We start from the raw sequence: 22,052 nt of genomic DNA on the forward strand, positions 1-22,052 counted from the left end.
TTAAATAAATATTTGTAAATTGGGTGGGTAAATGTTCTGATTCGAGACTTCTTGGTGCAAGCTATTCGATTTCTTTAATTCTTCTAGTTCTTCTTGTAATAGTTGTAACTTTTTAATAATCTTTGATTGGATGGTTTCTATGTTTATTGTTGCTCTCCACCAACAAATGTTCAAGTGAACCGGGAAGTTCTTTGATTTCTTTGTCCTTCTTATTGAGTAAATCCTTTTCCAACACGTGTTGTCTATGCAATGCCTTCTTGTAATTTTCTTTCATCGTTATTGTTTCTGTTAAGAGTTTATCGAACTCGTTACACTTTGGACATTCATACATGATTAGTACTAGTACTGGAATTAACAAATGAATAGTATTTACATAATATTAGCTTTCTATAATTGGTATAATCGAATTTTTATTATAAAAATTTTATCATCAAATTTTATTTTTAACAATTTAAACAATACATCCATAAAATGATGTTGTTGGTGATGGACGTTGTGTTTGGTGTATTGGATAACCAATTATTATCAATTTGGATCAGTGTCTAGACTAGGACATATTCTTTAATTTGTTCTGCATTTTTTTGTTTTGGTGGGAACTAGTTTTCTTCTTTTTAATATATATTACAGTGCCGGTGGCAATGGCAAGAGCGACAAATCCACCAACAACAACACCAACAATAATCTTCCATGTTTTACTGTTGGTTGAATCACAATCACTTTGAGAGTTGTCGATTAAAAGTGGTGTGAAATCTGGGTCGAGTAAACATGATTGACATTGAGGTAATGATACTCCAATCAATGTTGACATGATTGTTGTTGGTGATGGTGATGATTGACTGGTTGTTTGGTTGATCAGTGTTGTTTTGGAGAATGTTGGTCTTCCATCTGATAATACATAATCAATGAATCGACCGTTGTATTGGATATTATCTTTGATTACTCTGAGATATTGGATGGTTGATGATAGTTGATCGTATGAAAATGTTGATATCGGTTGTTGTTTGCAGTCATATTCAATCGTTTGGTTCATATTGACATCGGTTCTAAATACAACTCGAAGTGTTGATATTAGATTATTGTATTGCCAATTGGTGATATTCAATGCTAGTTTGATTGAGTTTGGGTTGATGTGAAGTAGTTGATCTCCAAATTGGATATCTCTTGGTTGTGTTGAGAATGATATCATTGCTTGAACTATCGTATCAATGTATAGTGCATTACTAATATTGACAAGTTGATAGGTGACAAGAGTTGTTGTAGTATCATTGTTGATAGTTGCATTCCAACTGTTTGTCAGTAACTCTGCAATGACAATACCTTCATTATCAATTTCTTGAATAGCAACCAATTCAAAATCAAATCTTGTTCCATTGACCTCAAATGATGATGTTGGTGCTGTTGTATTTGCAATAGGTGTTGAGTTGGTATCTAAATTGGAAAAATAATTAATTAATTAATTGTTTTAATTTAAATAATTAAATTGACACGTACATTTAGTCAAACAATTATCGATTGGATTATAACCACTATCACATTGACAATGACCACTAACATCACAAGATCCATGTCCAAAACAATTTGATGTTGATTCTTGACATTGTGTTTGTGGTGTTGTTCCTCCTCCACTTGTAGTTGTTGATCCAGTAGTTGTAGTAGTTGAACCATTATTATTATTTTTAAAAAATAAAAAGTTGTTTGCTTCAAATGGATATCCATCAACTACGATACTAACATTGGCAGGACCATAACTAGCACTCCCTGATAATGTACAATTAATTGCATCAACAGCTGATGATACAACACTACATGATATTTTATCATTAACAGTAATATTTGCTGATGAATGATTTTGTCTAAAATCACCAAACAAATAAACTAATCTTTGATTATTCTGATCAACTTGTCCTGATAATAATCGAGGATAATCTAATATTTGATAATATTTGTGTGTTAGTTTGATATTCTGTAAGATTTAAATTATTAATTGAATACGTAACATACATTTAAAAGGAACGGTGAAGGTTTCTTGATTATAAGCATTTGATACCGAGAATGTATAGATGGTAGTTATTAATTTGCTCATATCCAATTCACAACTAACTATTGAACTTCCAGTGCCAAAGTTGTATTGTATCAGTACTATCGTACAATTACGGCCATCCAAAGCTGGAAGTAATTTGAATTGGTGTTGAAGATTTTTATTGTAGAATAAAAACGTCCAGGTGAACCATACTTTTTGGTTTAATTGTTGTGTAGCATTGACCGATGTTAAAATAATGCCAACTTCTAAAAGTGTCAGATCCACTGAATAGGATGATAGTTCATTCAATAAAATTCTAACATTTTGTTGTTGTCCATTTGTTTGATAATATAATCTATAATAATCGATTAACAAAAAGGAATTTAATGAATTGAAGCTGAACAAAAAAATATGGTATTTAATAAATAGATTGATTGATATAGTTACGTTAAAATTATATGTGGGAGTACAGGAGTAAGAGTATAATTTCCTTGGGTTGGGTGAGAAGCAGTATTCCCATATCCTAGTAAAGTGCCAGTCAGGTTGGCTCGGAACCCCTTTGTATAAAGAATGGTTTGATCAAATGTCGGTTGACATGTAAATCCAGGGGGCATGGCCAAACTAGTTTTTATAACAGTTGTATCATTATGATAACACCAATAACAACCTAAATATAAATAAATGAGTCAGTCATATGTATTACTTTTTAAAAAGCTTAAACATACTTGGAATACTAGTGATAGCAGTATTAGTGATATCGAGTCTGTTGATACAGAAACTATCTGGAACTGAACCGGTAAGTCCTGTATTACCAGAGACATCAAGGAATCTCGATGTGGAGTCTGGTGTCAATCCTTCCCATGGAATTACCATTGACGGGTACAAGTAATAATATCTCCACGCCTTAAAGTTTGGGGTTGGTAGTGGAAATGTTGGAAGAGTTGTTGATGTGTTTGTAAATGATTTAGTACTAAATAGAATAATTATTATTATTAATAATAATAATAATAATTGGGTCAATACAATAAATATACAATATATATTCTAAAACTATTGTTAATGTAATCTTACAATAAAGCCAAGTTTGGTGGAAACACTTCAGTGAATGGATAACCCTCACTCTGTAAAAGATCAACGCCCAATTTTATCAAACCTGTATATAGGCCACCCAAAGGAGGTGAGATTGTTGATTTACCATTTAAAGTTCTAGATATAATATTTGATTAGATTTTTAATTAAAGAAACATAAACAGTCTTATCACTGCTACCTACAATTCTTGTAATACTTGAGGATTAGGAGCAGTCAAATCGAATCCATATTCGCTCGATCCCAAGATACCCCTATAATTATTTAAATGAATCATCAAGTTAGATATTAAGGGTAGTCGAGCTATTTGTTTCTGTGAATAATACAAACATTTTGGGAAAGTTTGCTTTAACTTTAATCGTTGCAGTATTAGCACTTTGCAACATCAATAGTTGTAGATTTGGGAAAATGGTCGATGAAAACTCGAGTGAAATAGGAGCAATCGCATTTGATTCGTTGATTCTAATAGTAAGTTCCTGCACTGAATTCCATAGCAGTGTCGTTGAACTGTTACTAAACGGCGGATAACTTTTCAATGCATAGAATTTAAAGTAGACACGTGTAATTGTAGGGTTTGGGCTCACTTCAAATGAACTCTCTTGCAACGATGTAACATTGCCAAGATTCAAATTTAGTTCAACCAATGATGTAAAAGGTTTGAGAAATCCAATTGGAATGTTTGGTATTGAGTCTTCTGTCATACTTTATAAAGACAAAGAATAGGTTAGAATATATGATCGTAGAGTATTGAGTAGTACTAGTAGGTTGACGACACATACATGAGATTTCCTACTTTAGGTAAACCAGTTAGTTTATCGAGAATCGATTGATTAGGATCACCTCTGAATGTTTCAACGATAGGTCTGAGAGCGAATTGAATGCACTCTGGTAGATTGATTGAAGGTAACAATGCATTAGGTATACCAGCTGTAGCTGTAAAAGCAGACGACTGTGAACCAAAGTTACTTTAATAACAATAATAATAATAATAGATGTTAGATGTATGAGTTTTCTATGCAGTCTGATCGCGATCAACGATGAATGAATACCTACACTCCTGTTATATGACCATTTGCGCATGTGAAAGCTCCAATTGCTGCACATATACTCGCTGCATCTTGTCCAATGTTACTACCATATTGTCGAATGATCCAAACAATAGAATCAACTATAGAATATAATTATATTGGTTGAGGGGAATGCGTTAGAATTTAAATGTGGTACCTCTCTTGGACAATAAAAAAAAAAATCCAAATAAAAGCAGTCCGAAGTTCACACCCAAGCTCACTCACCTTCTACCTGTGGCAATATCTGAGCTCTTGTTGATGGAATAACAAAAAAGCAATAAATGAACAAGTATGTTAATATTTGAATGAATAATTTCATTTTCTTTCTTTTCTTATTTGTTTGAGGATTAAATAATGATAGTCAAAGATGAATTTTGGTGATCGGTTGATAAGGGGGTACGCGAAAGAAAATTCATAAATATCTTTATTTTTATAATTAATCATTAGAAATATCTATAGGTTCAATGAATAAATTTATAAGATAAGATTGAGATGATGATTGGTGATTATATAGATTGGATTGGTTATTTTTCACTTTCCATATTCTGCAATTTGTTGTTCATTTTTTTGTTTTGGCGGTTCACAGTTCTATTCTTTTTCAATAACATTACAGCACCAACAGTGATGGCAATGGCAGCGAATCCACCAACGACAACTCCAACAATAATCTTCCATGTTTTACTGTTGGTTGAATCACAATCACTTTCGGATTTATCGATTAAAAGTGGTGTGAAATCTGGGTCAAGTAAACATGATTGACATTGAGGTAGTGATACTCCAATCAATGTTGACATGATTGTCGTTGTTGGTGTTGATGATGATTGACTGGTTGTTTGGTTGATCAATGTTGTTTTGGAGAATGTTGGTCTTCCATCTGATAATACATAATCGATGAATCGACCGTTGTATTGGATATTATCTTTGATTACTCTGAGGTATTGAATGGTTGATGATAGTTGATCGTATGAGAATGTTGATATCGATTGTTGTTTGCAATCATATTCAATCGTTTGGTTCATATTGACATCGGTTCTAAATACAACTCGAAGTGTTGATATAAGATTGCTATATTGCCAGTTGGTGATATTCAATGCCAGTTTGATTGAATTTGGATTGATGTGAAGTAGTTGATCTCCAAATTGAATATCTCTTGGTTGTGTTGAGAATGATATCATTGCTTGAACTATAGTATCAATGTACAGTGCATTACTAATATTGACAAGTTGATAGTTGACAAGAGTTGTTGTAGTATCATTGTTGATAGTTGCATTCCAACTGTTTGTCATCAATTCTCCAACTACATTCCCATCATTATCAATTTCTTGAATAGCAACCAATTCAAAATCAAATCTTGTTCCATTGACCTTAAATGATGATGTTGGTGCTGTTGTATTTGTAATAGGTGTAGAGTTGGTGACTATAAAATTAAGAAATAGAATTAAATATTAATATTATTGATTTTTAAATTAATTAATTGATGTAATTTTAAATTAAATAATTTTCTACATACATTTAGTCAAACAATTATCAATTGGATTATAACCACTATCACATTGACAACGACCATTAACATCACAAGATCCATGTCCAAAACAATTTGATGTTGATTCTTGACATTGTGTTTGTGGTGTTGTTCCTCCTCCTGTTGTTGAACTGCTTGTTGTTGATCCAGTAGTTGTTGAACCATTATTATTATTATTATTATTTTTAAAAAATAAAAAGTTGTTTGCTTCAAATGGATATCCATCGACCGTGATACTAACATTAGCAAGACCAAAAATTGCTCTTGAATTCTCTGACAATGTACAGTTAATTGCATCGATAGTTGATGATACAACACTACAAGATGTTTTATGATTAATTGTAATGTTTGCTAAAGAATGATTTTGACCAAAATCACCAAACAAATAAATCAAACTTTGATTATTCGAATCAACTTGTCCTGATAATAATCGAGGATAATCTATAATATTTAAAAAGAATGAATATATTAATATATGATTTTTAATAATTAATATTATTTATCAAAACACATACATTTAAAAGGAACAGTGTAAGTTTCCTTATTATAATCATTTGATATTTCAAACTTGAATGATGTACCAACAGTTGTAAACGATTGATTTAACGCTATTAGACAAGTATATATGGCTTGAATGGAAGATAAGTTGAGCTGAGCTGAATAAATGTCACAAATTCCAATCAATGAATCCGACAGTGGTTTGAAATTGTGAATAAGCTTGGTATTGATAAATGGAAAAACCCAAGTAAACTCCAAGATATGATTTGGTAGTTGAGTGACATTGACCTTTGACAATATAATTCCAACCTCTAAAATTGTTAAAGGAAATGAATAAGATTGAAATTCATTTAATGTAATAACAGTATTGATTTGAGTTCCATCGGTTTTATAATATAATCTAAAAGACCATAGTTGGTTGAATGAGTTAATATTAAATAATAAATAAATAAAAATAAAAATATTATATATTTATAGTTACTCTAATATTTTATGTGGGACTATAGGAGTAAGAGTATAATTTCCTTGAGTTGGGTGAGAAGCAGTATTCCCCCACCCTAGATTAGAGCCTATGATTAAACCACGGAAACCTTTAGTGTAAATAGTACTATTATCAATTGATGGTTGACATGTAAATCCAGGGGGGAGCGGCAAAGTGGTTCGGAAAACAGTTGAATCATTTCGATAGCACCAAAAACAATCTATACAAATAATATAAGAAAGATTCTTAATTAATATATTAGAATTAAATATTAATGAATAAGCCTTCTTACCTGGAACACTAGATATATTGGTTGATGATATATAGAGTTTGTTGACACAAAAACTATCTGGAACCGATCCAGAAAGTTGAGGGTTGAATTGGACATCGAGTAATCTTGATGTGTTATCAGGTGCCAATGCTTCCCATGGGATTACGACATCCTTGCCCAGCGAACGATATTCCCAAGATTTAAATGTAGTTGTTGGCAATGGAGAATATGGAAGTGTTGTAATCGCTGTGTCATATTTGATACTATAAAAAATTATTAATAATGGGAATAATCATAAATATATATAAATATAATAAATATATATTTTAATATCGTGCATCATAACATACAATTTTTGTAACTTTGGAGGGAATGTTGAAAAAGGGTAAGTAGTAGTATTTGCATGACTAGTTTCCAAAGTCAATAAATTTGTAAAAAGGTGTAATGGAGGTGAAACTGTAGAAATACCATTTAATGTCCTATATAATTATATTTGTGATTAGTAATTGATTGAAAACGTACTAAATTTAATTTCAACACTCCACTTCATACATGTATTCAACAATGTCTGGGTTTGGAACAGTAACATTAAATCCATTGGCTAAATATCCAAAGAAAAACCTAGAGACAGTAAAATTAAAATTAATTATAATTAATTTAATATTTATATTTAAAATGATCATCCCAATCACTAAGTATACTTACATATATTCAACACTTGCAGTAACTGAAACTAATCCATCTGCGTATGACCCAATTTGAAGGATTTCCAAGTATGGGAATACAGATTGTGGAAAGACGAGTGAAATGGGTTCATCGGCTGCAGTAGAATTGGTAAGGAATGAGAAAAACCTCAATTGCCTCCACATCAATGATGTGGAAGTATTGGTAAAGGTAGGATACTTTTTCAAAATGTTGAATTGGAGATAGGCAGATGCGATTGAATTGGTTGCTATTTCAAATGACTGTTCATTGAATACTGTCATGTTGAATAGGGTTAATGTAATGGATGTCAGTACAGGGAAGTTCTTTAAAAAACCTACTGGTATACTTGGTGATACTAGGTCATGAATTCTGTTTGACAAAAAAAAAAAAAAAAAGGAACTTAATTAATTGTTTCTATCTATCTATCTATCTATCATTATACATACAATATAGAAGTTACTTTTGGAAGATTTGTTAATTTATCAAGAATTGATTGGTTTGGATCACCGACATACTTGGCATTGGGGAATGGTTGAACATCTAATAAAAGACATTCAGGGAAATCGATAGCTGTCAAAGATGGGTCAGGAGCACCAGTTCCATTTATATTAAATGTAGTAGTTGTCATTGACAATTGACTAAGATAGATAGATAGATAAAGAAACATGTCAGTACTTGTGTATCCATCCAAAAACTCCTATCATATGCATAATAATAATAACTCACACAGTTACAATATGACCATTTTCGCACGTAAACACTGCTGATGAACATATACTCGATACATCTTGTGCAAGCTCGCTACCGTATTGACGAATGATCCATATTGCTGAATCAACTATTATAGAATAGAATAAATAAATTGTCTTTGAAATTAGAACTGGCACTATTCTTTTTTAAAATATGATCTCTCTCTTATCTCTCTATCAATAATAATTAGTTTTAACTCACTTTCTACCTGTGGAATTAGCTGAGCTGTTGTTATATAATGACTAATGTAAACTACATAAAATAGAACAACAAACGTTATATGTTTGATTGTATCTCTATATTTCATTGTGTTTGATGATGGTGATAATAATGATGGTCAACAAGTTGCGTTTCTAGATACTCATGATGTGCTGTTGCAATTGTTGTAAGATCTTGCTTGCTTGTACTTACAGATATTATAAATAATATTTACCAAATATCTATTCACCGATTCCCAATGATTATAAAGATATTTATAATCTTCTTCTTGGGATCAAAGTATCATCAATGGGAAAACGATCAATAAAACTAACCACAGATTTGTCCCCATTTCATTTTTATGTATTATTATTATTTGGACTCAATAGGATGCATAAAAGAAGAAAAGAATGAGGGATGTGATGAATAAATAAAGGACATCAGATTATGATATTTATTGTAGATAGAGTATACATGAAAGTACAAAATGTTATGTACATTTGTATAATGGAATTATACCTTGTTTTTAAGAGCTTTCATAAATATCATTGGTTTAGAGTATTTAAAGTTGGATTTTTTGAGATAGATCGCTAATCCAACTATGACTGCTACCAAGGCAGTACCACCAACAACTACACCAACAATAATCTTCCATGTTTTACTGTTGGTTGAATCACAATCACTTACAGTATTGTGATTCAGTATTGTCGATTAAAAGTGGTGTGAAATCTGGGTCGAGTAAACATGATTGACATTGAGGTAGTGATACTCCAATCAATGTTGACATGATTGTTGTTGGTGATGGTGATGATTGACTGGTTGTTTGGTTGATCAATGTTGTTTTGGAGAATGTTGGTCTTCCATCTGATAATACATAATCGATGAATCGACCGTTGTATTGGATATTATCTTTGATTACTCTGAGATATTGAATGGTTGATGATAGTTGATCGTATGAGAATGTTGATATCGGTTGTTGTTTGCAATCATATTCAATCGTTTGGTTCATATTGACATCGGTTCTAAATACAACTCGAAGTGTTGATATTAGATTGCTGTATTGCCAATTGGTGATATTCAATGCCAGTTTGATTGAGTTTGGATCGATGTGAAGTAGTTGATCTCCAAATTGGATATCTCTTGGTTGTGTTGAGAATGATATCATTGCTTGAACTATCGTATCAATGTATAGTGCATTACTAATATTGACAAGTTGATAGTTGACTAGAGTTGTTGTAGTATCATTGTTGATAGTTGCATTCCAACTGTTTGTCAGTAATTCTGCAATGACAATACCTTCATTATCCAATTCTTGAATAGCAACCAATTCAAAATCAAATCTTGTTCCATCCACTTCAAATGATGATGTTGGTGCTGTTGTATTTGTAATAGGTGTTGAGTTGGTGACTAAAATTGGAAAAATAAATTAATATATTAATTTTAAATTAAATATTTCTTTTTTCTCTCTACACATACATTTAGTCAAACAATTATCAATTGGATTATAATCACTATCACATTGACAACGGCCATTAACATCACATAATCCATGTCCAAAACAATTTGATGTTGATTCTTGACATTGTGTTTGTGGTGTTGTTCCTCCTCCACCTGTCGTTGTTGTAGTTGAACCATTATTATTTGGTGGAGATATGAAATATAAAAACTCTTTAGCCATAAATGGCTTACCATCAACTACGATACTAACATTAGCAGGACCATAACTAGCACTCTCTGACAATGTACAATTAATAGCATCGACAGTTGATGATGTAACGCTACATGCTATTTTATCGTTGATTGTAATAGTTGCCAAAGAATGATTTTGACCAAAATCACCAAACAAATAAATTAATCTTTGATTTGTTGAATCAACTTGTCCTGATACTAATCGAGGATAATCTATAATAAATAATATTCGAGGATAATCTAATATTTGATAAATAAATAAAATAATGAGTCATTTAACAATCAATGTACATTTCATCATCCTCATCATTTACAAACAAACTATATTTACATACATTTAAAAGGAACAATAAATGTTTCTTGATTAAAAGGATTTGATACTCTAAAAGTATAGGTTGCAGTATTTAATTGACTGTTATCCAATTCACAACCAACTATTGAACTACCAGATGTAGAGTTGTAATTGGTCGAAACAATTACACAATATCTACCCAATTCAACAGGGAGTAGTTGGAACTGGTGTTGAATGAAGATGATCATTGAAGAATAAAAATGACCAAGTAAACCGTAATTTGTCGTTTGGTATTTGAGTGACATTGACCGACGCCAATATAATGCCAACCTCTTGTATCTAGAGGGAAATTGTATAAGATTGATATACATTTAATTTAAAGGTATTGATTTGCACAGTTCCACTTGTAGGATAATATAATCTAAATTGATTTTAATCAAATGTATTGATTGTGATTAATATTAAAAATAAATATATATTTTGTATAGTTTTAGTTACTCTAATATTTTATGTGAAAGGGTTTCCGTGGTTTAATCACAGGCTCTAATCTAGGATGGGGTATTACCCAAGGATCATATACTCTTACCCCTATAGTTCCACATATACGAAAGTGTCATCTCCACAGTGAGGTGATTTTATGTGATACAAAAACTATCGGAAACTAATCCATCAAGTGTTGTATTGTTACTAATATCAAGTAATCTTGATGTATTATCTGGTGTCAACAATGCCCATGGAATTACTACAAATCCTATTATAGATGAGTATTTCCACTCTTTAAATGATACTGGTGGAGTTGGAGATGTTGGAAATGTTGTCATTGCTGAGTATACTGTTAAACTAAATCAATCATATATATATAATTAGTAATGATATTAATATATATGAATGGACGATAACATACAATTTTTCCAACTTGGGAGGAAACTTTGAAAAAGGGTAGACATCACTGTTTGAAAACCCAGTAGTCAACGTTTTTAAATTTAAGAATTGTTCTAATGGAGGTGAAACGGTTGTTTGACCATCAATCCTCCTATAATATAAATGATTGTCAGTATAAAAAAAAAAGGTAGCATTATTCAAAAATCACAACAAAAAAAATAGATTCTTCAGCTTACAAATTAACTACTTTGCTTGGATTTGGAACAGTTAATGCAAAGCCATTGGTAGCTTGTCCTAAAAGATATCTAGAAATGAATAAGATAATGAATGATAAATAAAAAATAGATATAGAGTTTGAAATATATTCTTGTTCAGCAACATCTGTAGTCTGCTTTTCACCAATAATAATAATACTCTACTTACATATTTATGCAACTTATAGAAACTGTGATGGTTGCCATATCCAAGTTGGAAAGTTGTAGGTATACCAAGTTTGGGAAAACGGTTGGTGAAAAGGTGAGAGAAATGGGAGAGTCAGAGGCACTTGAATTAATATTCATACTCAACTGAGTCAATGATCTCCACAACAACGATGAAGATCTATTGCTAAACGATGGATAGCTTTTCAATGCAATGAACTCGAAACCAGCAATTATTGTTGTTGCAGAGGTCACCTCGAATGAGCCTTCTTGTAACACTGTAATGTTACCAAGATCTAATGTCAGGCTTATCAATGATGTAAAAGGTTTGAGAAATCCAATTGGAATATTTGAAATGACATCCTCATACATGCTATATAAATATATATATTGTTGGTAGTAGTAGTCGTAAGTATTGAGTAGTGAATATCCTATTGTGTATTATGAATAGTTTAAACTTACGATAAAGATTTAACCTTTGAGACGATCGTTAATTTGGTCAATATTGATTGATTAGGATCGCCTCTAAAATTACCGATTGGGTGGATATCCAATTGGGCACACTCTGGTAGCGATAGAGCTGTCAACGACGGATCTGGAACTAATCCAGTGTTAATAATAAAAGGAGAGGTCGCTGGGCTTAATAATCTAATATTAGATTTGAAATGGTCAGTTCAACATTCAAACTTTGAATACAAAAGATGAGTGCAATGATTATAATCTGAACTATCTTCATATTCTTAAGATCTGATATCTATTATTATGTTAATAATAGAAAACCTACAAAGAACGGAGATTGACAACAAAACTAACGAAAAAATCTTTGCTACGACATGTCGTCGTGATGCATGGACATTCAATGAAATTTCAGATCTTTCTTTTCTTATTTTTTTTTTTTTATAATCTTATTTATTTACAAATCAAATGATTGCGATTTGATTGCTAACTATAGTGCTACTGATAACCTACTTGGACATATTCTTTAATTTGTTTTGCATTGATTTGTTATGACGGTTCATAGTTTTCTTTTTTTTCATATATATTACAGTGCCCGCAGCAATGGCAATGGCAGCGAATCCACCAACGACAACTCCAACAATAATCTTCCATGTTTTACTGTTGGTTGAATCACAATCACTTTGAGAGTAGTCAATTAAAAGTGGTGTGAAATCTGGGTCAAGTAAACATGATTGACATTGAGGTAATGATACTCCAATCAATGTTGACATGATTGTTGTTGGTGTTGATGATGATTGACTGGTTGTTTGGTTGATCAGTGTTGTTTTGGAGAATGTTGGTCTTCCATCTGATAATACATAATCAATGAATCGACCGTTGTATTGGACGTTATCTTTGATTACTCTGAGATATTGGATGGTTGATGATAGTTGATCGTATGAGAATGTTGATATCGATTGTTGTTTGCAATCATATTCAATCGTTTGGTTCATATTGACATCGGTTCTAAATACAACTCGAAGTGTTGATATAAGATTATTGTATTGCCAGTTGGTGATATTCAATGCCAGTTTGATTGAGTTTGGATTGATGTGAAGTAGTTGATCTCCAAATTGGATATCTCTTGGTTGTGTTGAGAATGATATCATTGCTTGAACTATCGTATCAATGTATAGTGCATTACTAATATTGACAAGTTGATAGGTGACTAGAGTTGTTGTAGTATCATTGTTGATAGTTGCATTCCAACTGTTTGTCAGTAATTCTCCAACGACAATACCTTCATTATCCAATTCTTGAATAGCAACCAATTCAAAATCAAATCTTGTTCCATCCACTTCAAATGATGATGTTGGTGCTGTTGTATTTGTAATAGGTGTTGAGTTGGTGACTAAAATTGGAAAAATAAATTAATATATTAATTTTAAATTAAATATTTCTTTTTTCTCTCTACACATACATTTAGTCAAACAATTATCAATTGGATTATAACCACTATCACATTGACAACGGCCATTAACATCACAAGATCCATGTCCAAAACAATTTGATGTTGATTCTTGACATTGTGTTTGTGGTGTTGTTCCTCCTCCTGTTGTAGTTGTTGATCCAGTAGTCGTAGTAGTTGAACCATTATTATTATTTTTAAAAAACAAAAAGTCATTTGCTTCAAATGGTTTCCCATCAACTACGATACTAACATTAGCAGGACCATAACTAGCACTCCCTGACAATGTACAATTAATAGCATCCGCAGCCGATGATACAATACTACACGCTATTTTATGATTAATTGTAATAATTGCTAGCGAATGATTTTGACCAAAATCACCAAACAAATAAATTAATCTTTGATTTGTTGAATCAACTTGTCCTGATACTAATCGAGGATAGTCTATAATAAATAAATAAAAGAATGAATAAATATAATTATAATTTTACAATCATACTCTTTTCATGTTTATATATATATTTACATTTAAAAGGAACGGTGAATGTTTCTTGATTAAAAGGATTTGATACTCTAAAAGTGTAGGATGGCATATTTAATTGGCTGTTATCCAATTCACAAATGACCATCGAGCTTCCAGATGTAGAGTTGTAGTTTGTTGTTGTACGTTGACATTCACGACCCAATTGAAGAGGGAGTAGTTGAAACTCGTGTTGAAGATGATCATTGTAGAATAAAAACATCCAAGTAAACAATAATTTATCGGTTGGTATTTGAGTGACATTGACCGATGTCAATATAATGCCAACCTCTAAAAGATCTAAATCAACTATATATGATTCTTTTTCATTTAATTTAATCGAAACTGATTGTTGTGATCCAATTGTACGATAATATAATCTAATAGTAAATATAAATTGTGATTAATACTAATAGGATACAAAAATAATAAATAAATATAAAAATATAGTTATAGTTACTCTAATATTTTATGTGGGACTATGGGAGTAAGAGTATAATATCCTTGGGTGGCGTGAAGAGCAGTATTACCCCACCCTAGATAAGAGCCAAACAAAAGTCCACGGAAACCTTTAGTGAAAATAGTACTATTATCAATTGATGGTTGACATGTAAATGGAGTTGGATATGCTAAACTTGTTTGAATAACAGATGGGTCATTATAATAACACCAATAACAATCTATATACAAACAAAATAAATCAATTTTTAATTAATAAAAGAATTATTCTATTTTTCTCTTTTTTTTTTTTTTTTTTTAACTTACATGGAATAGTTAAAATATTGGTATCTGTGATAATGAGTTTGTTGATACAAAAACTATCAGGAACTGATCCAGTAAGTATTGGGTTGTTACTAATATCAAGTAATCTTGATGTATTATCTGGTGTCAACAATGCCCATGGAATTACTACAAATCCTATTATCGATGTATATGACCACCCTTTAAATGATACTGGTGGAGTTGGAGATGTTGGAAATGTTGTCATCGCTGAGGATACTGTTGAACTATATCAATCAAATCATATATATATAATTAATAACGATGATCGATCGAAACCTAACAGTTTTGGTAATATTAATAGACGATAACATACAATTTTTCCAACTTGGGAGGGAATTTTGAAAAAGGGTAGACATCACTATTTGAAAAGCCAGTAGTCAACGTTATTAAATTTACAAATTGTTCTAATGGAGGTGAAACGGTTGTTTGACCATCAATCCTCCTATAATATAAACGATTGTTAGTATAAAAAAAAGGTAGCATTATTCAAAAATCACAACAAAAAAAAATAGATTCAGCTTACAAATTAACTACTTTGCTTGGATTTGGAACGGTTAATGCAAAGCCATTGGTAGCTTGTCCTAAAAGATATCTAAATAAATAAATTAATTAATTAATATCGATATATTTCTAAGCAGCAGGCAGTCTGCTTATTACCTAATAATAACAATACTTACATATTTATGCAACTTATAGAAATAGTGATGGTTGCCACATCCAAGTTGAAAAGTTGTAGTAATACTAAGTTTGGGAAAATGGTTGGAGAAAAGGTGAGAGAAATGGGAGAGTCGGCAGCACTAGAATTAATATTCATACTCAACTGAGTCAATGATCTCCACAACAACGACGAAGAACTATTGCTAAACGATGGATAACTTTTCAATGCAGTGAACTCGAAATCAACATTTGTTATTGATGCAGAGGTCACCTCGAATGAACCTTCTTGTAACACTGTAATATTACCAAAGCTTAATATCATACTTGACAATCCGATAAAAGGGTTGAGAAATCCAATTGGAATATTTGAAATGACATCATCATACAAGCTATATAAATATATATATATTGTAGGTAGTAGGGTTATTCAGTAATCAATTAAATATAAAATATATATATATATTATCAAAACTTACGTCATGGTTATGACCTTTGAGACGATAGTTAATTTGGTCAATATTGATTGATTAGGATCGCCTCTGTAGGGACCGATTGGGTGGATATCGAATTGGACACACTCTGGTAGTGATAGAGCTGTCAACGACGGATCTGGAATTAATCCAGTACCCAAAAATGTATTGGTTGATTGAACCAATGATCTAATATTCATTTAAATGGTCGGATATTAGTAACTAGATCTAGATAACCAAATTTGAAATTGTTGTATTCTACTCACACTCGAGTCAAGTGACCATTTTCACATTTGAATGCAGCTGATGCGCATATACTTGGTATATCTTGTACAATATTACTACCATATTGACGAATGATCCATATTGCTGCATCAACTAGAATAAATAAATAAATAAAATAGATATTAATATTAATATTAGATATTTGTGTTTATGAATCCTTTCTAAAAATAGTTTTAAATCACACATACGTTCTTCTTGTGGTATCTGAGCATTCAAAGTTTGAATGCAAAAGATGAGTCCGATGACTATAATCTGAACTACCACTTTTATATTCATTCTATGTATTCTGTATTTGTTGTATTTGATCGATGGTTGCAAAAGAGAGGAGAGAAGAGGACAACAAAGATGGTTTGTGAACCTGATACAAAGTTTGATCGATGGAAAAAAATTTTGGCAAAAATCTTTTGGTGGATGGGATATTTTTGTAAATATCTGTTAATTAAAGTACGGCTCTATCTATGTTGGTTGTTGTTTTATTCAACGGAATTCGAATGTCATTGACTTGGTCCATCGTTTGAAAGAGATAAAAGTTGTTGATGTTGATTATCTTCTTGTTGCTTTTTAAATTCTTTGTTTACATATTTGTTGCTAAACAATCGCTTTTGTAATTGTTCCCGTTCCATTTCGAGTTGTTGTAGATGCGTTTTGTGTGCCTCGAGTATGTCGGGGATGTTGAGGAACCCATAGGTACTCTGGTACTTTTTGTGGCTGTAATAGTCGGCAAATTGGATACGCTTGTAGATAAAGTCGAGTATTTCAAACCGATTAAATGCTACGCAGTAAAAGAACGAGTCGTCTGAAAAGGGGATGGTCTGGTACCGGATAGAGACATACTCTATCATGTCCAAGTATCCAGCCTTGCAACACAGATCGATACTTCTTGAAGTGGGTTCGGATAATGGCATGATGGTCGCCAAATACAGTGCCACGTCGAGATGTCCGTTGCCAATGGCATCGTCGAGTGCCTCTCGTGTGCACCGCATCAATACATTCTCGTACAGGTATTGTACTACTTGCAAGTGTCCTCCTAGGCAAGCACTTTCGATAGCTTTGATGGTCGCACCCTCGGTACGATTTAAATGCAAATACCTAACTACTTCGAGGTGGCCACCCGCCGAAGCCGAGTCGATGGCAAGTGTTGTGCATCCCTCAGACCGAGACAAGTGAAGAAACTGGACGACATCCAAAAACCCTCCGCCGGCAGCGCCGTCCAGAGCCGCTCGACTACACCCTTCCTTGCGTTCATTATGCAGGAACTTTACAATATCGATGAATCCACCAGCAGCCGCACCATCCAGAGCTGCCTTACTACTCCCTTCCTTTCGATGCTCGTGCAAAAACTTTACAATCTCAAAGTATCCCATCGCTGATGATGTGTCCATTGCCTTTCTCGTACACCCTTCCTTTCGATGTTGATGTAGATACAACAATGTATCCATTCTACCCATCTCGCATGCAGAATCCATAGCCATCTTTGAGCATCCTTCTGATCGATTTTGATCCAAATAATTCAACTAGTAAATGAACATAGTTAGTAAAAGATAGAGTTGACAGAGTACTCTTCAATATTGTCAGTTTACACATACCAATTCCAAATGACCATATCTAGCACAATTATTGATTGCATCGGCAGATGCTTTGTAGTTTTGTTCAGTGAGGTATTTGACAATGTGTATGTGACCGGCCACACAACAATCGTCGAGCATGTAGAATGAGGGACGATTAAAGAGAGCAATGGAACTGGTTGGTTTGGACCCTCCACGTTGATTAGCCAACAAGTTGGGGTACTTTGCAATGAGCCTGATGAGTAGATCAAGCTTGTTGTTGGCAAAGCAAAAGTATCGAAGTGACATCTCATCAAATGTAAAGAGAGGGTCGTGTTGCAACTTGTCAGACAAGACAGCATAGTACTTGTTGAATGCGATCCATTCTGATTGTAATAGTCTGTATTTGAAGGTCTTGAGTTGCAATCGATGATGGATGTGTGGTACCTGATGTAATATCATCCTCAATAGATATTTATCTCTAAATACCGATCTGTAGATTGATTGTTCATCTCTTTCAAGATGAATGCGACCATAATCATTGGTTGATGTTGTTGATGTGATTGTTAATGATAAATCATCATCTATATTATTATTATTATTATTATTATCACTACTATTGATTGTTGTCATTTTGTATATGCGTATTTGTATTCATAAATTAGTTTATGAACGATTGGTTTAATAATCAGCTGAGTAAAGTAGCCTGCAGGCAAAGAAGTAAGCAGCATTTTACTTGAAATTAGTAGTAATTTTTTTTGAAGTTGTAAAGTGGTTGGTCAGTTCATGTTGAGCAATCAATTTTAATAGTATTGCAACAAAATAGTTTCATGTATGAGACAAACATTAAATTGTTTGCCAATCGCATCTCTCCACCTGGAGAATGTTTTGAAATGCAAGGTTCCTCTTCTATGTCTGAATTTAAAGATCATAAGATATCTATTAAAAATCACTTGATGGAAATTTCAAACCCAATATTCAATTATACGTGAACTATAAGTATTTATCCAATCCATCTATCTATCTATCCATCCATCTACCAAAATCCACATCATTAGTACGATGCAAAGAATCGAAAATAAATAAATAAATTAGGTTGATTAATCATGTCTTCTTTCGTTTCGATTTTTCATTATTCGACTGTTTGAAACAAACATCTTATCTTTAATTAATTAATTAATTGACTAATCAATTAATTACAAGACTCTTGCACATTTAATATACACATATATATATACACATATTTACACTCATTCGTTCAACAAAGATGATGTTTAGAAGAGCAATAGTATCGAGCCGACGAATCATAGGCAATCAAGCATCATGTGGTGCTCTAAATACCTCATCTACTGTATCATATAATCATAACAATAACAATAACAAGTGTAGTAATACTGCTGTTGCTACCAACAAGTTTACAACATTCAATACATTCAACTACATTAACAATAATAATCAAACAAGATACTATTCATCGACGACAAGCACAACCGAAAAAGAAGAAAGCGAGTTATTAAAAGAGTTGTTTCAAAAGGGTATGTACTATGATATGATGAATGATAAGTATTATTGATATTAATTACATTTATTTATATTCATGCGCAGATAATAGTCCAGAATCAGACCCAACAACCAAACAAAATAGAATCTTTATTCAAACCGAGACAACACCAAATCCAGACAGTTTAAAGTTTCTCCCAGGTGTTGAAGTGATGGAACAAGGAACTGTCGACTTTCCCGATTTCAAATCATCTCAAATATCACCATTGGCCAATGCAATCTTTAAGTTGGATGGTGTTAATCGTGTATTCTTTGGTCCATCCTTTATTTCTGTCAACAAATTTACAGAGACTGAATGGTCTATTTTAAAACCTCGTATGTCTCTACAATTAATATGTCATACAAAACCTATACTTTATATTAACTTTATTGTTTTTTATTCATACCTACAGAGGTATATGGAGCAATTATTAATTTCTATCATTCTGGACAACCATTGTTATTGGAGAAACCATCAGCAGAAAACAATGATACACTTATTCTACCAGAGGATGATGAGGTTGTTGCAATGATTAAAGAGTTGATTGAAACTAGAATCAGACCAACCCTCCTCGACGATGGTGGTAATATTCAATATTTGGGATTCAAGGATGGCATTGTATTGGTCAAATTGCAAGGTACCTGCTCATCTTGTAGCAGTTCACAAGCCACACTAAAAGGTGGTATTGAAAGAATGTTGATGCATTGGATTAGTGAAGTACGTGGTATCATGGCAGTCACCGACGATGAATTGGATAAATTAAACCTTGATTATTTTAATCAAGTTGAAAAAGAAAAGGAAGAAGAAAAGAAATAATAATCAAATAATAATCAAATAATAATCAAATAATAATAATAATAAACCCGAGGCAATCAAAACCAATCAAAAATGAAAAGAGTAGAGTAGAGACCTAGGTAGAATATCTTTTTTAACCGTTGCCTGTGGGTTTGCAACCTTGACAATCGAAGTAAACTCAACTATCTCCTACAACAAACCATGGTCGGGTGGTTACCCTACAAGATAAATTGGTTGCGAGCTGGTCAATACTCGTAATGAATAATCATAGGGATGAAAGGAAAAGGTTATGGATTGTTCAGATTACAAATCTAAAAGTAAAGGGGATCACCTTTAAGAGTTGGGGTTTTCTTTGCCGCGATTACAATGCACGAAAATGAAGGGAATACGCTGAAAGTTGCTTTGAGAGTAAAGAATCTTTGCTTAAAATGCTCAGAGATATCTTGCAACGAAGATTCCTCCAATGATATTCGGATCGGCGTCGCAGGTGATAAGATGTTTTCGAGTGGGTGCCCTGGGCAATATTGTTTGGGTTAAAGGCGTGTTGTCAACAGGATCACCTGTTGTTATTTGCGAAAATATCCAAAGCGCTTTTTTATATTCCCGTCGTCGAAAAAGGATTCTATTGCTGGTCTACGTTCACCCCCATCCCACCTATCATCACCCCCTACGGTTTTGAATAAAAAAAAAAGAAATTCATTTTTTTTAATTGGTTTTGTTTCCCTTCCTTTCACTCTCTCTCTGCAGTCACTCCTCTCCTCTGCTCTCTCCACTATTTATCTATCTAATTTTTGCTTCACTCTTCTTTAATTAAATAATTATCTTTTTATTCACAACAAACATATATATATAGACATATAAAGAATCATGTCATTCCTTACCAAGATTTTCGTCTTATTCTGCGTCTTTGCTTTAGCTACTGCTGATATCTGGACCAACTGTGGATCTTCATCTGACCACTTCCAAATTGGCTCTGTCACCATCACTCCAGATCCCCCAGTCAAGGGTCAAGATATCACCGTCACTGCTAACGGTAACCTCAGTATGTATAATCATTCATTCGTTTCATTCATCTCCGACATCATTCCCTTCAAAGAATGAAACAACAAACAGTCTGTCGGTCGGATGATATTGCGAACCGACCCGAAATTCAGAGTCAATTATTCAAATTGTTTTGCCCAATCTCTAACAATCCTATTTTTCATATTACTTTTCCTTTCTTTCTCATCCTTCCACTACTACTACTATTATTACAGATGAAGAAATCACCTCTGGTAACGTAAAGCTCTTGGTCAAGTTTGGTTTCATCACCATCCTCAACCAAAACGAAGATCTCTGCCAAGCCAAGAACCCAATCCCATGTCCACTCCAACCAGGTGCTTACAACCACACCATCACTGCTCAAATCCCATCCAATGGTATGTCTCTATTAATATATATATATATATATAACCCTGATGATAAATTATTTAAATAATTGGTACTTGTTTATTAACCTTTTCTTTTTTCTTTCCTATTTTTTAGCTCCATCTGGCAAGTACTCTGGTAATGTTGTTGTTACTGACCAAAACAGCCAAGAAGTCGCCTGCATTGACCTCGCCTTTAGCTTGTAAATTGTTATGTAATAAACCACCACCATCACTTACTCAACCAATATCTTTGGTTTAA

General features: G+C 32.7%; 7 protein-coding genes across 7 annotated transcripts; 2 read left to right on the plus strand and 5 right to left on the minus strand.

Moving 5' to 3' along the window:
- Positions 1-112: 112 nt before the first annotated feature.
- Positions 113-331, minus strand: DFA_00694 (uncharacterized protein; the record flags this gene model as incomplete). Its single annotated transcript, XM_004358622.1, has 1 exon — positions 113-331. The coding sequence occupies one exon, from the start codon at positions 329-331 to the stop codon at positions 113-115; it is 219 nt and encodes a 72-aa protein (XP_004358679.1).
- Positions 332-547: 216 nt separating this feature from the next.
- DFA_00695 (uncharacterized protein) lies at positions 548-8,956 on the minus strand (the record flags this gene model as incomplete). Its single annotated transcript, XM_004358623.1, has 21 exons — positions 548-1,428; positions 1,492-1,926; positions 2,002-2,417; positions 2,468-2,687; positions 2,746-2,990; positions 3,092-3,226; positions 3,293-3,361; positions 3,438-3,809; positions 3,887-4,072; positions 4,161-4,275; positions 4,710-5,591; positions 5,685-6,137; positions 6,212-6,594; positions 6,676-6,895; positions 6,968-7,209; positions 7,297-7,425; positions 7,499-7,567; positions 7,652-8,020; positions 8,098-8,289; positions 8,378-8,489; positions 8,935-8,956. 21 exons carry the CDS (start codon positions 8,954-8,956, stop codon positions 548-550), a joined length of 6,147 nt encoding a protein of 2,048 aa, XP_004358680.1.
- A 156-nt stretch (positions 8,957-9,112) lies between these two features.
- On the minus strand, positions 9,113-10,951 carry DFA_00696 (uncharacterized protein; the record flags this gene model as incomplete). The annotated part of the gene is made up of 4 exons (XM_004358624.1): positions 9,113-9,231; positions 9,287-10,006; positions 10,076-10,501; positions 10,624-10,951. 4 exons carry the CDS (start codon positions 10,949-10,951, stop codon positions 9,113-9,115), a joined length of 1,593 nt encoding a protein of 530 aa, XP_004358681.1.
- Positions 10,952-11,215: 264 nt separating this feature from the next.
- Positions 11,216-16,781, minus strand: DFA_00697 (uncharacterized protein; the record flags this gene model as incomplete). Its single annotated transcript, XM_004358625.1, has 16 exons — positions 11,216-11,420; positions 11,485-11,613; positions 11,699-11,767; positions 11,886-12,254; positions 12,344-12,529; positions 12,851-13,730; positions 13,800-14,234; positions 14,317-14,690; positions 14,771-14,990; positions 15,076-15,317; positions 15,407-15,535; positions 15,617-15,685; positions 15,771-16,139; positions 16,227-16,409; positions 16,487-16,598; positions 16,694-16,781. The coding sequence occupies 16 exons, from the start codon at positions 16,779-16,781 to the stop codon at positions 11,216-11,218; spliced, it is 4,059 nt and encodes a 1,352-aa protein (XP_004358682.1).
- Positions 16,782-16,999: 218 nt separating this feature from the next.
- Positions 17,000-18,682, minus strand: DFA_00698 (uncharacterized protein; the record flags this gene model as incomplete). Its single annotated transcript, XM_004358626.1, has 4 exons — positions 17,000-17,093; positions 17,427-17,677; positions 17,768-18,019; positions 18,092-18,682. The coding sequence occupies 4 exons, from the start codon at positions 18,680-18,682 to the stop codon at positions 17,000-17,002; spliced, it is 1,188 nt and encodes a 395-aa protein (XP_004358683.1).
- Positions 18,683-19,316: 634 nt separating this feature from the next.
- Positions 19,317-20,405, plus strand: nfu1 (NIF system FeS cluster assembly domain-containing protein; the record flags this gene model as incomplete). The annotated part of the gene is made up of 3 exons (XM_004358627.1): positions 19,317-19,584; positions 19,655-19,924; positions 20,002-20,405. 3 exons carry the CDS (start codon positions 19,317-19,319, stop codon positions 20,403-20,405), a joined length of 942 nt encoding a protein of 313 aa, XP_004358684.1.
- Positions 20,406-21,251: 846 nt separating this feature from the next.
- Positions 21,252-21,997, plus strand: DFA_00700 (uncharacterized protein; the record flags this gene model as incomplete). The annotated part of the gene is made up of 3 exons (XM_004358628.1): positions 21,252-21,426; positions 21,641-21,802; positions 21,909-21,997. 3 exons carry the CDS (start codon positions 21,252-21,254, stop codon positions 21,995-21,997), a joined length of 426 nt encoding a protein of 141 aa, XP_004358685.1.
- Between the last annotated feature and the right edge of the window lie 55 nt (positions 21,998-22,052).

This window comes from Cavenderia fasciculata (genome assembly GCF_000203815.1).
Source record: "Cavenderia fasciculata unplaced genomic scaffold Scf_Dfasci-F-a-25c12.r2-5, whole genome shotgun sequence".
In the NCBI taxonomy this organism is placed as follows: domain Eukaryota; phylum Evosea; class Eumycetozoa; order Acytosteliales; family Cavenderiaceae; genus Cavenderia; species Cavenderia fasciculata.